Source organism: Apodemus sylvaticus, chromosome 1 (assembly GCF_947179515.1).
Source record: "Apodemus sylvaticus chromosome 1, mApoSyl1.1, whole genome shotgun sequence".
NCBI classification, from domain to species: Eukaryota; Metazoa; Chordata; class Mammalia; order Rodentia; family Muridae; genus Apodemus; species Apodemus sylvaticus.
In genome coordinates, this window is record NC_067472.1 from 167,762,924 (window position 1) to 167,777,711 (window position 14,788).

At 49.6% G+C, this 14,788-nt stretch overlaps 1 protein-coding gene across 1 annotated transcript; it reads right to left on the reverse strand.

Annotated features, from left to right (window-relative positions):
- Nucleotides 1-657: 657 nt before the first annotated feature.
- Tmem86a (transmembrane protein 86A) lies at nt 658-4,981 on the reverse strand. Its single transcript, XM_052162191.1, has 3 exons — nt 4,809-4,981; nt 2,538-2,802; nt 658-2,032 (listed from the first exon to the last, which is right to left on the reverse strand). The coding sequence occupies exons 1-3, from the start codon at nt 4,827-4,829 to the stop codon at nt 1,596-1,598; spliced, it is 723 nt and encodes a 240-aa protein (XP_052018151.1). The 5' UTR covers nt 4,830-4,981; the 3' UTR covers nt 658-1,595.
- Nucleotides 4,982-14,788: the final 9,807 nt, after the last annotated feature.

Below are 14,788 nucleotides of genomic sequence, written 5' to 3' on the forward strand. Positions count from 1 at the left end.
CGGCTATTCTGATCCCATTCTCCCCACCTTCCCAACCATAGATTATGAATCTGCACCATTCAGAGAAGCAGCAGAGCCGGGTGTGGTGGCGCACGCCTGTAATCCCAGCACTTGGGAGGCAGAGACAGGCGGATTTCTGAGTTCGAGGCCAGCCTGGTCTACAGAGTGAGTTCCAGGACAGCCAGGACCACACAGAGAAACCCTGTCTCAAAAAACCAAAACAAACAAACAAACAAACAAACAAAACAGAGAAGCAGCAGGTCTGGGCTGGGGTGGATGGGTAATGCAGCACCAAAGACCCTGCAGAGCTAAGGGCAACCAAGACTGCTGGGCACCCATACACTGGGGACTATGTCAAGGACAAATGCAGAATACTGGCAAAACACTGCTCTTCCCCTACCCTCCCCCTCCCGACTATAATCACACAACCACACAATTAAAACACACACACACACACATCACCAGGGAAGTGAGACCCACTGAAACAAGTACAAGTGTCAGCACAGCCAGGGAGCCAGCCTAGTGCCAAGATGCCTGAGCCAAGATGACTCTGACCCAGGCTGTGAGGACAACCAGGGCTCCTGGCACCATGCCTCCACCCCCTGTCTGAGACAGGCACGTGCCACACAGGCAGACCAGTCAGGAAGCCAACGTCCCTTGGGTTTTCATTGTATTTATTTTATTTTTTTCACACGGGCAGTCGAGGATGGAGTTGCCCCATCCTTGCCCCCCTTGCATTGACTGTGCCTCGGGTCTAAGACCCTAAAGTGTCCTTTAGAACTCACTCCCAGAGCAGGAAGAAAGCGTTGTTGCTGTGCTAGGGGAGGGCCCCGGCTCTGAGCCAGGTTAAGCACCCCTCAGGAGCTCTCTGAGGCCTGCCACTTTAAGTCTTTTGCAGACAGCAGGACAAAGACATACAGTTGGAGACTAGCCCCTTCCTTTGGCATGGTCCACCCTAGCCCTGGGGACAGAGACTAAGGGTGATGGTAGGAGGCCTGAGCGGCCTGGAGAGAACAAGGACCAATCCGAAACCTTGGTACCCTCCAGCTTCCAGGCCAACCATGTCCCTCTACTTCTGCTCATGGGCAGACATCCATCCACCACTTAAAAGACTGTGGAAGTAAAGGCTGGACACAGAAAACAAGACTCCACCCATCAACCAGTCTTCCCAACTCGGGAGCCTGGGAATGGAGTTTTTCAAGCCTGCTCGTTCGTGGGTCATCTTGGAAGAGAAAAGGTGGGAATGGGGGCAGGGTGGCCTGGCATTGCCATTGGTCCTGAAGGTAAGAGATAGTCACGCTCTTGCATCTAGTAAAAAGAGAGGGGTCAAAAAGCACCATCACCTTCCAGGAGGACTTTGATGGTCCTGATGGGGTGAGGAGATGTCTACCTCTGACTCAGGTGAGGGAGACGAGGCTGCCTCTCTGAGCTCTCTGGGTCATCCTGGACTACCAGCCTGCCTGGGAGCCCCCTTCAGCATACCCCCTTCAAGCCTGCCACTTTCCCAGAAGCTGCCTTGCTGATCCAGCTCCTGCTCAGCCCCCAAAGTCTGGGCCCCAGTCCCAGGAGAACGTGAGCAGACCCCCCCAGTTCCTTCAGTTGGCCTTGCTCAGTCTGTGGTCTTCCACTGGCTCTCGGCTCTCGACGGCTGACAGGGCAATGAGCATCTGAGCGGCATAGTAAGTGGACATGATAAGCGCCCGAGAGTAGGGCACGGGGAAGCAGAACTTGTTGAGAGCGATGGTCAGGTCGGAGAGGATGAAAAGCAGCGCGCCACCGCCCGCCGCCAGCTCCGTCCACCGCCAGGCTGCCCCAACCAGCCGCAGCCCTGCCACAGCTCTCCAGCCCATGAAGCTGATGAGGGCCACATAGACCCCCACCAGGTAGGTGAAAGCACCTGACAGGCCCGGGTAGAGCAGGGCATAGCACAGGCCTGACAGCACTCCAATCACCAGGCCGGTCCGCAGAGCCAGTGGCCGCATGCCAAAGGCTGAGGCATAGAGTATGTGTGCCACAGCAAACATCAGGAGACCTGAAAGGGAGAGAGGATAACGAAAGCTAAAGGAGGGCGGGAGGGACCGCTCAGCGGTTAAGGACACGGACTGCTCTTCCAAAGGTCCCGAGTTCAAATCTCAGCAACCACATGGTGACTCACGACCATCTGTAATGGGATCTGACGCCGTCTTCTGAAGACGGCTAGTGTGCATACACATAATAATAAATAAATCTTTAAGAAAAAAAATAGAATGCTAAAGGAAGGTTCATAACTAAAGAGTACTTGAGTGCTTGAGTGCTAGAGATAACCCTGCAGCTTTGCTCTGGGACTAAGAGGTAGTAAGAAGGGCTAGAGCTTTAAACTCACACTCTCCCTTAAAGAACTGGTCCTCTTCTAACAGAAGACCAAAGTACCCAGTCTCAGAAACTCTCCAACTCCCTGTCCCCTCTTCCAAAGCCTTGTCCCTCACCTTCTCCAACCCCTGGACCCTTTTTTTCTCCAGCCCCAGGTACCCGCCCAGACAATTCCTGTCACTACTGACCATGTTCAAAGTATCCGTGGTCCTGCCAGATGAGGAAGGCATCCCCCACAGCAGAGAAGACGAGTCCCACAAAGATGAGGGAGGCACTGGGGTGGGCCAGCAGGAATCGAACGCCATGGGCCAGAAGAAAAAGCCAGAGGCAGAAGATGGGCAGGCACTTGATGAGGGCGCTGACCCAAGACGGGCTGGACGAGGGCAGCCAGAGCACAAAATACACACAGGTGGCCTTGAAGAAGGGCACCAGTTTGGGTCCTTCACTCTTCACCTGGAGGAGACAGAACAAGGACAATACTCCGAGGTCGGGGGTGGGGGGGGGGCGCGAAAGCCCACAGCCACAGCGGGATCTAAAATCTTACACCTTTTCCCAAGACTGTAGTGCATACCCCAGCCCTATACCACTGAGAACAAAGAGTTGTGACAGAGAAACCTAGGCTGTCTGGCTCCAAGCAGCCAGCGGGACGTGAAAGCCATTATCACCCTGAGGCTTGTTTTACCAGGACAGGCAAGGGCTCCACTGTCCTGTCACACTGGTCCGCTCTAGGTCCTGGAACCTGGCCAGAGTCGTCACTCACTGGACCAACCGTGCCGATTAGGATATTCCCTTCTGAAGCCTAGCGTTGTTCCCTTCTGCCTTTCTCCTCCTACGCCGCCGACAAGAGCCCCTCACCACCTCTCCCTGTCATCTGGAGCTCCCGGCTGTGTAGAACTGGAGTAAGGTCAGAGGGAAACCACAGAAATGCACTGACTGACCAACTCATGATCCAAGCTTTAGAGGCAGGACTCAGGCTTAGGGCCCTGGCAACACCAGGTGAGTGTGGGAATGGAGGAGTGATAGTCCCTCCAACCCACAGGCTTTCTGTCCTACCCAGTCTGCCCCCTGACCTTCCACTCTACCTGTCTTAGACTAAAGGTGGCATCAAGGACAAAGAGAGGTGCTAGGGATGCTGGGAAGAGAAATAGATCTGTGTTGGGAGGAATAAACAGCCCTTGAATCGCCAAAGATTTCCAGGGCTAGGAAAAGGGGGTGTTGGCCATTTCTTTCCCAGAGAACAAGAGCAACTTGAGGCACCAGAGACAGGAAGGGGGTGGGGAGGGCTTCTGATCCGGAGCCAGCAGACAGGCTGGGAGGAGATGGGGAACTGAGAGGGGGGAAGTTGGCCAGCTGACTGGGTCTCAGCTGGATTAGGGGGAGGGCAGCTAAAGAAAGGTTTTACTCAAGGCCACTGCAAGCACAGGCTGAGCTGGGGGAGGAGAGCCTGCAGATGTTCTGTGGTCTCCTGAAGCTCCTTCCCCTGGGTTGCTAGTTCAGGGTTTCTGAGCGTGAACTGGAGCAGCTGGGGTTCCCTATAGACCCTCTGGCTGTGAGAGCAAGCCAGTCCACACAGGGCTCTGAGGAGACACACTTAGATTCCCTGGCTACCAGGTACCTGATGCAACTAGGGAAAGGGTAGGGAAGAGACAGACAGCGGGTCCAGAGTACAAGCTTGCTCTTGTTTTTCCAAAGGTTAGAGATGGGGGCAGAGTTGACACTCCCTTCCCATGGAAATTCCCTTATCAGCGATAGTCCGGGTGAGGGCATGGCCAAAGGGAGGATGCCCAGCTCCACCTGTCAGCCTTCAGAAACATCATCTTTGCTCTCTACTCCCTCCACTCCCCAGGCCCATATTTCCTAGAAGAAACTGGCAGTAAGTGGCGAAATCATGACAGTCAGAGAAGCCAGCCTTAGAAGTGTGAAGAGACAATTCAAAGGTTGGAGTTGAGAAAAGTCTGAAAAGGAGGTCAAGCCAATAGAGAGTGAGATCCACCTTCATCTATCGCCTAAACAGCGTTGCTAAGACAGAGGCGTCACCTCCTGCACCTACAAAGCTAAGAGGAAACCAACTTGGGGCAAGATTCCCAGGAAGTCTGCACCCGCCCCCCCCCACACACACACACCCTGTCAAATGCTTCCCTGAGGGCGCACCACGCAGAACCATACGGCCTGCGGCATCCAGTCCCAGGCCAAGACCCGCAGACCCGCTCCAGACACTCTTGGATCAACAGAGTCACGCTTCCGAGTCACGTGTACAATGTTTTCCTCCCTCCCGCGGGCAGACAGGGGGCCGCGCGGAGGAGGGGCGCTACGAGAGTGAGGAGCAAAAGACCGTGACAGCCGCCGCTTCCCCGGAGGGGACTGCAGCTTCCTCCGCCCCCCTCGGCCGCCCGGCTCGCCGCTGCCTTGTCCCCAGGCCCCGGGGGCTTGGTCGCAGGCTCGCGCGCTCGCGCACTCACCACAGTGACCGGGGACACCATGGCGGCGGCGGCGGCGGCTGCTGGCACCCGCTCCGGGTTGCACCGCCAGGACGCACCCAGAGCCAGGTGAGCAGACGACTGAACAAAGCTGGGGTGAAGCACAACACCTCCCGCGCGCCGGGCGCTCCGAGTACTGTCTGTGAACCCGACGACGTCACCACAGACCCAGCCAATGAATGGGCCGGAGCTTCGTGTGGGCGGAGCCCGGTTGGCGGCGCCCGCCCGGCTCCTTCTGTTTCTGTGCTGAAAACGGGACCCTCCCACCCCCGGGCGTGGGCGTGTCCTCAAGGCCACGCCTTCTTTGGGAGGCGTGCCAGGGCATCCCGGAACGTGAAGGCGACCCCCAAGGTTGGGTAGCCAGCTTGGCTAAGAAACAAGCTAGATGCATCTTCTCTTAACACCGGGAACAAAAAGCAAAGGCAGATTCTCGTCAGCCTTTAAACATACCATCTCAGCGGACACAATTCCTTTAAGAGATGGCTTTGACAATGTAGTCACACCTCCCAATGGACACGGGAGGGTCAACAGACACTGAACCTTCGGTATGGTAAGAGAGATATGTATCCAGGCACACAATGTACAACATAGACTTGTAGTAGCATTTAGCACGCATGGACACTTGTGCACTGAACAAATAAAGCTACTGAAAGGAAGCTGTGGGTTGACCATCATCCTTCACTTACCACGCACGAAAGACAAGGGTGAAAGCAAGCAGCAGCCTGTATGTGGACCCCATAACAGCAACGAGTAAACAAATTACAGGCACTAGGTTACCTTTGATGACACACCCCTCACAGCTGCAACAACAGTGACCAAAGTACCCAAAGGAGTGTAAACTGACTACATGAAATACAATGTAATGGTTATAATACTTAGTGGGTTGGGGCATGTTTAGAAGTATGTGTTCAGAATTTGATGGATTGGCAAGGAATCAAATGGACTGCAATGCAGCTGTATTTGCTATTTCCATAGCCTTTGCCTCTCTAGCCTAGATTTCCTCAGCTGTCAAATGCATAGGTGACCTCTAAGGCTCTGCTCAATCCAGAGGAGCTGTGTAGCATGAAGAAGGGGAAAGGTACCTGGTTTCAGGACGTATAAGTCTATCTAGCAGGCTACATGGAAATGCAGGTTTCCAAATACATCCGAAAGGGTAGGAATGTGGTGTAATATCCCCCGAGCTTTAACTGTGGTGTCAGCTGTTGGGAAGGAGAACACTGACCACTTCCTGAGATGGGGATACAGGGCCATATGCTGGACCCTAGCCTCCGTGCTGGCCAGGGAGAGACATATTAAACTCTCCAGTGAGCCCTTCCTAGGGTCATTCTTTTCATGTCCTTCCTCCAGGACCTTTCCTAGCCTTCCTGGTCCCTAAACTACCCACTTGACATCCCCTCAGAGAGGGACATCCCTTTTCCTAGTGACAGTATTGACAACCTAAAATTCCAAAATGGCATCCAAAAAAAGGATGAAAGTCAAGGTTTGGGGGCGGGGGAGTCACTTGCCTAATCTCTAGGGACACTCCTTTTTTTTTTTTTTCTAGTTAGGAGCTTCTCACCTACATTATCCACATGAGAGATGAGAACGGCTGTCCCCAAGGCTTTGTCATACATACAATCACCAAATGTGTTGCTCGGAAAGAATATTGAACTGAAAGCAATACGGACTTGGGCCCTCCTTGCCTGGGACTTATTGGTGGTAGAATTGGGCATATGTTACTCCATCTTTGGAGCCTTGGTTTCCCATCAACAGGTTATAAAATCACCACATACATTGACAAACCCTCCCATGTCACTTACGGGAGGCATCAAGCCAAGCATTTTTGTTTCTCTGGACCCTAGTTGGCCTAATTATAAAGATGGGGTTATGATGGGGGGGGGGGAGATCGAGTGTAGCTGAGGTCAGAGTTGTCAGAACTCCCTGGACAGATGCGGTATTACAAGCATCTGTGAACTGTCTGAAATGGCAGCCCTGCTGGGAACAGAACCCAGGTCCTCTGCAAGAGGAATATGTGCTTTTACCCACCAAGCCATCTCTCCAGCCCCTGAGATTGTAAACCTTATTAGCTGTTCTCAAAAAACTGGGGCCAGCCAAAATTACTGGAGAAGTCTTTTTAAAAACATGTTGTTGGGCATAGTGGTACACACCTCTAACCCCAGCACTCAGGAGGCAGAAGGAGGTGGGTCTCGAGTTTGAGGCCAACCTGGTCTACAAAGTGAATCCAAGACAGTCAGGGTTCTGTCACACAGAAGAAAGTGTGGGGGAGTTAATGTCCTACCTTAGCCCTACGAATTCACCAATTGTCGTAAGCTTCATATACAAATACCCAAAGATACAAAAGATATAAGACCTAGAAATATTATTCACAGGATTTTACTGCCAGCAGGCAAAAGTAATTACATAAATAGGTGGCCCACAAAAACCATAGCATCTCTCCTCCATGCTGCTTCTAAGACTGTCCTGGTGCCCATTTAGAGTTGTTTGTTGTTTTTGTTTTGAGACGAAGTCTCACAGTATGGCTCTGTGTAACCTGGAACTCTATGTAAATCGGCTGGCATTAAACTCATAGAGATCAGCTGCCTCTGCCTCCCAACTGTTGAGACTGAATGTGTGTCACCATACGCAATCCAGATATATCCTCAGCCCTTCCCTCTGCCCTGGGAGCCCAAGCCCGGTCTCCCTGGAAATACAGTGCTTCCCAGGACTCCCACTTCTGGCTGAATTCAGCTGAGAGCCTGTCAGGTGGGAGGAAAACCAGGACAAAGCCCACTTGACCAGGCCAAGAATCTGGCATCTCTAGAAACTATCTCCTCCCTGGCTAACCTCACACTCTCTTTCGAAAACCTCGGGCTTTGGCAGTGTGTCTCTGAACCAGTAGCTGATTTTGTTACCTAATCTTCGTCTTACTCTGTCTGCTTGAACTCACTGAATTTCTGCCCTGCCCTAACCTTATCTTTGAGGGCAGGATGCCCAAGGACTTCTGGCCTCTTCGGGTGGCCAACTAACCATCAGGTTTAAGGTCTATACTAGATGACTGCCCCATGACTTCTGACTTCCTTACAATCCTACAATAGTGTGCTAAATGACACCTCTCAGCACCACAACAGGTGACCAGAAAGAACCATCTACCAAACAAAAGTAGGGGCATCTGAATTCTCAGAAATTTTCTATTCATCCCCAGAAAAGACAGGACTCTTTCTGTCCTTCATTAGCCTATCCCTCCCATGTTTCTTTTACCGAGGGTTATAACTTCCTGATTAGCCATTAGAGCAGCTACTTTGCAAATTTATCTTCCATTTCTATTCTTGGCCAAGAATAAAAATCTCCACTGTTCAGTGAGCAAATCCATTTTATTGTGGATTCCATAACTCCAAGAGGGGAAAGGAAACCAGATATTAGCAACAGTTTGGTTAATCTGCCCACATCTCTACAGGTAGTAATTGATCCTCTTCAATTAAAGGCTGCTGAGCCTTGTCTGACACAGACATTAAAACCGCGCTTTCCCTCAAAGAAAGAAGTTATCCTAATTTTATCCATATGGGTAATATATTTTGATTCAATTTTTAAATTTCTTCTTCAGTGGTTTGGGAAGGTTGTTCTAGGCTTTCTTGATTCTCTGTTCCAGGTAACAGGGGGGTGGGTAGAGTAGGACTTAATGAAAACTGTCATTTCTTCTTTTCTGTACTCTACATGACTTGTCATCTGGTCCTTCTCACACAGCCCTGTCATCTCCTCTGTATCTGCTGTCTGAAAGGTGAGCCCATTCACCGACTGATTTGACCAATAAATCTACATGCACCAGCTATCATCTAGATACTGAAGTTATAAATATTGATTAAGATCAGCCTCTGAGCTCATGGAGTTCACAAGCAGGCAAGTAAACAGACAGGTGGTGTGGCAACTGGAGTAATTAAGGTAAGAAGCTAGGTGTGGTGTCAGAAACCTGTAGTCCCAGATGCTCGGACAACTCGTGGGAGGCTGCCTTGAACCCACAAAGTCAAGAACAGTAGGTCAACAACAGCCTCAAGAAAAAAAATGATAATAATAACTGAGGGGTGAAGATATGTCAGACATGACATAAAAGAAGACATTAGAGTGATTCACTGTGCCTGTCACGGGAGAAGGAGGTGGGGCTTAATCTAGAAGAAGTTAACCTTTGTTGAACGAATAGCAATGGATACAACTCTCTAAGAAGATGGAGTCAGATGTGTACAAGAGACACACTGAATTGGAGACAAACCTTGGCCCTGAGCACTCAGAGGGAGAGGTTGATTGTGTGAGCTGGAGAGGAGATATTGAGAAAGTGGAGCAGGACAAAGAGGAGCTAGGTCAGGAAGGACCTTGAAGGTTCTATTAAGAAATTTGGACTTGGCCCAATAGATGCCAATTGTTTTCTGTTCTTAACTTCTCTGCTTGGTTCTGGCTCTCTAGGCCGGGTCCTGACTTCCCAAGCACATCTAACTGGGTTTCAGAATCTTCACTGCTGGTACCTCCCATTTACTCTGAAGACCTGGAAAAGAAATACTAGAAGTACAACAAAGTCAGATGAAGTATGCAGGTGGGTCGATAAGGTTGTTGGGGTTATTTGTTTGTATCTGGAACAGTGCCTTATTATATAGCCCAGGCTGGCCAGGAACTCACTGTATAGACTAGGCTGGCTTACAAAGAGGGATTGAAGGCCTGTACCATCATGATTAAGTTCTTAAAGAGAAATGAATGTGTGTCAGCCAGATGGGTGTGTTTGGAAGATGCTAGATACCAATCGAGTGCTCAAGACAGAAATAAAGACCGAAGTCTAGACTTTCCAGTCACAGTCAGTTCTTTCCTGGGCTTTTGACTAAGATAAAGGGCGTAAGTAATAGCAATACTGACATCTATATGGATGCAACTAACCAGCGAAGGGTCTTGATAGAGCAGAAAAGAAGTACCAAGCCAAGCTCCAAGGGACAATGGAAGACAAAGGCAAACATTGAGACAACCATATGTAAACATATACTGAAGATGTGGCTGATGAGTTCTGACATACTCAGACACAAGTGTACTCACAGAGAGAAAGACAGACACAGATCAATGATACCGAGGTAGTGTGGGGTTTGTGATTTGGTTACCTCCTTCCAGAACATGTGGCGAATGATGGTCTCCTCCTTTGTGGTGTGGCAGAAGCTTAGAAGACGGGAAGCCACATCCCATCCTGATTCCTAACTGTGTTCCACGCCCTAAGGTCTATGTAAGACTCTGTCCTTTCTGGACCCTCAGTGACAGCTGAATTTTGACGCTGTGAGAGATAGTATGTGGAATTAAAAGTGTTCTCCTTAAAGATGTTCTGGGCTCTGTGGTTAGACCCCGGGCTTGGGGCTGAACACACCTTGGTTCAAGTCCAGGCTCTTCATGTGCTATGTGCCTTTATCAAATTGTTTAACCTCTCTTAGTTTCTTTTTTTTTTTTTTAAGATTTATTTATTATTATATGTGCACTGTAGCTGTCTTCAGACACACCAGAAGAGGGCATCAGATCTCATTACAGAAGGTTGTGAGCCACCATGTGGTTGCTGGGAATTGAACTCAGGACCTCAGGAAGAGCAGTCAGTGTTCTTAACTGCTGAGCCACCTCTCTATCCCTAGTTTCTTTTTCTAAATAATGCCAGTCTGTCAGGGGTAATGTGAAAGGAAATTTATCAATCCATGTACCTGACATCTAGCTGTCAGGAGGTGCTGGCTCTCTTTTGTTTATTGACAAGGACGTTGTTATTTGGGCTTAAGGTCCAAGTGGACTTCCATAACTAAGAAACTGTCAACCCAACCCATCTTTCTACCTTCTTAACTTCATTCCCCCCACCCCTTTTTTAAATAACCCCTTGGCTCCAATTTGTGCTGCCTGCATGTGGGGCCATCCACCGGAGTCACTCCATAAAAGAAGACTGACTCATTCCTGCTCCAAGACATTGACTGACCCTAGTTCCCCAGTCAGGGGTAGGAGCTCATAAACCCCTTCCTTATCCACGCTAGAATATTGATTGGCTTGGTCTTGTGCGGGTCTTACACAGGCAATCACATCCCCTGTGAGCCCACCTTTCCTTTTGCTTGCAACTTATGTCTGTTGTCCTTAAATGATACATCTTCTTGGAGGCTACTTTTTTTTTGGGGGGGGGTAACAACCATTTAATCAGCGCTCACTGTATTTCGGGCTCTGTATGAGGCAAGCGTTTCCTCCAAAGCTCATGCTGTTTGTCGAGCTGCTGGTACCTGCTTGTGAGTCAATGAGTGAGTCTAGAACAAAGCACCTCAGGCCGCCGCGCGTGCACATGAGTAACTCGAGGCGACTTAAAGGCAGGTGTCAGAGCTCCACCCTGAAGCTCTTGAATCAGAGGCTTGTGGGTAAGGTGTGGGCACCCATGGGTTTAAAAGAGCTTCCTAGTGCTTCTGATGTGCCCCCACTTTGTGACTGTTGAGAAGCTCCACCTGCCCTTCAGAAGATCATCCTCCTACCATTCCAGGTAGACAGAAGCCCACTCTGAATTTCAGCCCCCTTAAAAGAAGGAGAGTGTGAATTATAAGACACTACATTCCAGGAATCTCATGTTTCCATGCCTTAAGTGTTGCTTTATTTAATTCCTGTAAGAACTGTTCAAGGAGACCATTTGCCTCCCCATTTCACAGGACACCGAGACCAGAGATTGTCACTTGTCCAGGAGGGATTGCTGGGACTGCCCTCCCTATGACATTGCACTGCCTCCTCACCCCACCATACCCAACGCCTCTCTTCTGTGTGTCCAGTTTCCCACCGTCCTAGGTGCCCAGTGGCATACTGATACTGGTCTTGGTGGGTTTTCTATTCAGGCCTAGGAAAAATGGGAAAAGGTAAGAGAGATGCTGCTCTTCTCTTCGCCTTGCCTCTGAAAATTGAGGACATCAAGCGCTGTCCACCAGTGGCCAGGGAAAAGGATGCCGAGTCGGTTAACACCCAAAGAGTGAGGGTAGTGAGAGGTTCAAAGGTCTGCTCACCTGACACCTTTATGTTCTTGTCTCCACAGACAAGGAGAAGGTAAGGACTCTGTAGCAGTCCCTTTGTCAGGGAAGGGGCAGAATCGAAACGGTCCTCCTTATTTGGATCATATTAAAAGTCCTGAAAATTCAAAAGAAAAAGGAGGAGAGGAGGAGAACTGAACACACCCGTTCGAAATAAGCCTCATTGTAACGTTTCTTTTTTTTAAAAAAAAAAAAAAAGGTTGCATTTTCAGTTCAGTAGGATAGAGGTTGGAGGGGGCAGGGCTGAAGCCCCTCCTTAATTAACTTCAGCCCTCTCCTTCCTGGGATTTTGGTCAGAATTCCAGCTCTTCCTCCTTTGGAGTTTGAACCCTATTGTAACACAGGAGCCTGACATATTTCCAAAGCCTGTGGTCCTCTGGAGGGAGACAGGAAGTTGGGCTTGAATAGGAAAGGGTTTGGAGAGGGCTAGGATAATATAAATAACTTTCCTGACCTTTGCACACAACGTCCCCTTCCCTACTTCCCCACCCCCACCCCCGGCCTTGTTGTCACTGGCTTCATTTCTGGTCTGAGAGCAGTCTCCTCAAAGGCCCAGGCCAGCCTTCACTGTCCCTGTCCACTTTCTGTCCCAGCTGGAGGGGGCGGGGAGGGTCCATGGGAGCTCTGTCGTGTTGGTGTCTGGATCTCAGGATGCAGCCTGGCCTGGTGTAAGTGGCCAGTGGGTGCCATTTACACAGCTGACTGAAGAAGAAACAGCCCAGCAGAATGGGGATAGCTTGAGAAGTGGTTTGTGCCGGGAAGAGTATCTGGAAAGTGGTTTGTTCAGGGGAGAGTTTCTGGAAAGGGCCAGGCAGTCTGTCCTTCCCTGTTATTCCAAGACTGGTCCTCAGATGCGGACAGTGGGGAGATAATTACTAATTCAGAGCCCCGGGGCTTAATGAGTGGACTCTCATGGCTATTTTCCCCTAAGGCGACTTTCTTTTTCATCTCTAGAGACACTGCTCTCTTCATCTTCCTAGCTCTCCATCACTGGGGAAGAAACAACCCCAAAGGGAGCCCAGAAGCTCTAGGATCTAATGGGGTGTGCGATATTGATGGGGCTGGGATGACAGCAACACTAAACTGGGCAGGACAGGACAGCACAGAGCAGTAAGGGAGCAGAAGGTGCTGTTGAGATGGATCAGGGAGCAAAGCCGATTGCTGCCAAACCTGACCTGAATTCAGTGCCCAGGACTCACATGATGGGAGCAGAGAGGAAGGGAGGAAAGAACTCACTTCTTGACTTTGTCCTCTAGCGTCTTCATGTGTGTTATGGTATACATGTGGACACACACATGCTAAAATAAATGTTTAAAAACTAGACTTCAGAGAACCTAGAAACCTGGAAGTTTACGTGCTTGCTGTCATCTAGCTTCACCTATTCCTAAGAAAGGGAGGGATCACTGCTCTTGGGGCATCTCCAGTAATGAACATGAAAATAAAGGTGTGTGCCGCGGGCTACAGGTGTGAGGGACAGAGTGACAAGATGTGTCTACATCTAGGATACCAGGGGAAAGGGTGGAAACTAAAGCAGGACCAGGTCTGTGGGCTGGAGGATCGGATTGCAACAGACCCACCCAGACACAGAACTGCAACCTGGGATGGAGTCCGTGGGATGGTTCAGGCCATACTGCAGGCAGAGAGCAATTAAGAAACCATCGCTGGAGACGATCCTCATGGAGTAATGTCAGTAGGTTGCGCAGACATTGTGTGCAAACGTCAAAGGTTTTCCTTCTCCTGAAGGAGCTGGGATTATCATTGTGTAATAAAACACTGTGAGCAAAAGCTATTTGGACAGGAAAAAGGTTGTATGGCTTACACTGCCACAGCACTGAAGAAAGTCAGAACAGGAACCCAAACGGCAGGAGCCTGGAGGCAGGGGCTGATGCAGAGGCCATGGAGGGGTGCTGCTTACTGGCTTACTCATCGTAGTTTGCTCCACCTGTTTTCTTATAGAACCCCGGACCACCAGTCCATGGATGGCCCCACCCACAATGGGTGGGGCTCTCCCCCATCAATCACTAATCAAGAAAATGCCTCACAGCCAGGTCTCATGGAGGCTTTTTCTCAATTTGGGTTCCCTCCTTTCAGATGACTCTAGCTTGCATCAAGTTGGCATACAACTAGCCAGAACATGAAGTTAAAGCTGTGGCATCTCCAAAGGTGCCAAATGGGTATCTTGACCGTTTAGAACTGAAATGAATTAGAAACTATAGCTACCAGGCCATTTGCCTATCTTTCCCTACATGCAGCAAGCCATAAAAATTCTTTGGAGAGGAAAGTCCCTCTCATTCCAAGATGGAAAATGCCTTTGGTCATCAGAGACTGGTGACTGGGGCCTCAGTGAAACTGAATAAACAAATGCTTTGAAATTACTCTTATTTTCCACCAGCTTCAACACCCCCTTATCCTTTATTTACTGGAAATACCCACAGAATTTACTGCCCAAGCCGGATATCTACATGTCCTGTCATTGCTTCACAAATTCATATTTTTTTGTTTGTTTTAAAGGTATAAAGTCCTTTGGTCATTTCCTCAAACTACACTGTGGTGAAGATCTCCAAATTAACTGTAAAATTCATTTTCAAAACCCCTTTTTTTTTCCTCTCTGGGTGTCTTGGCTCACACCTTTAACCCCAGCAGTCAAAGATAGATGAGACAGATCACTGTGATTTTGAGGTCTACATAGAAAGTCCCAGGCCAGCCACAACTACATAGTAAGACCCTGTCTTTTTTTGTTTTGGCTTGGTTTGGTTTCGTTTGGTTTCTGTTTTTCAAGACAGAATTTCTCTCTGTAGCCTTGGCTGTCCTGGAACTCACTTCATAGATTAGGCTGGCCTTGTCAAACCCTGTCTTCAGGAAAAATAAAATTAAAAAATTTGCTGGAAATGTCAGTGCTTAAAACACTTGCTGCTCTTCCAGAGGACCTAAGTTCAG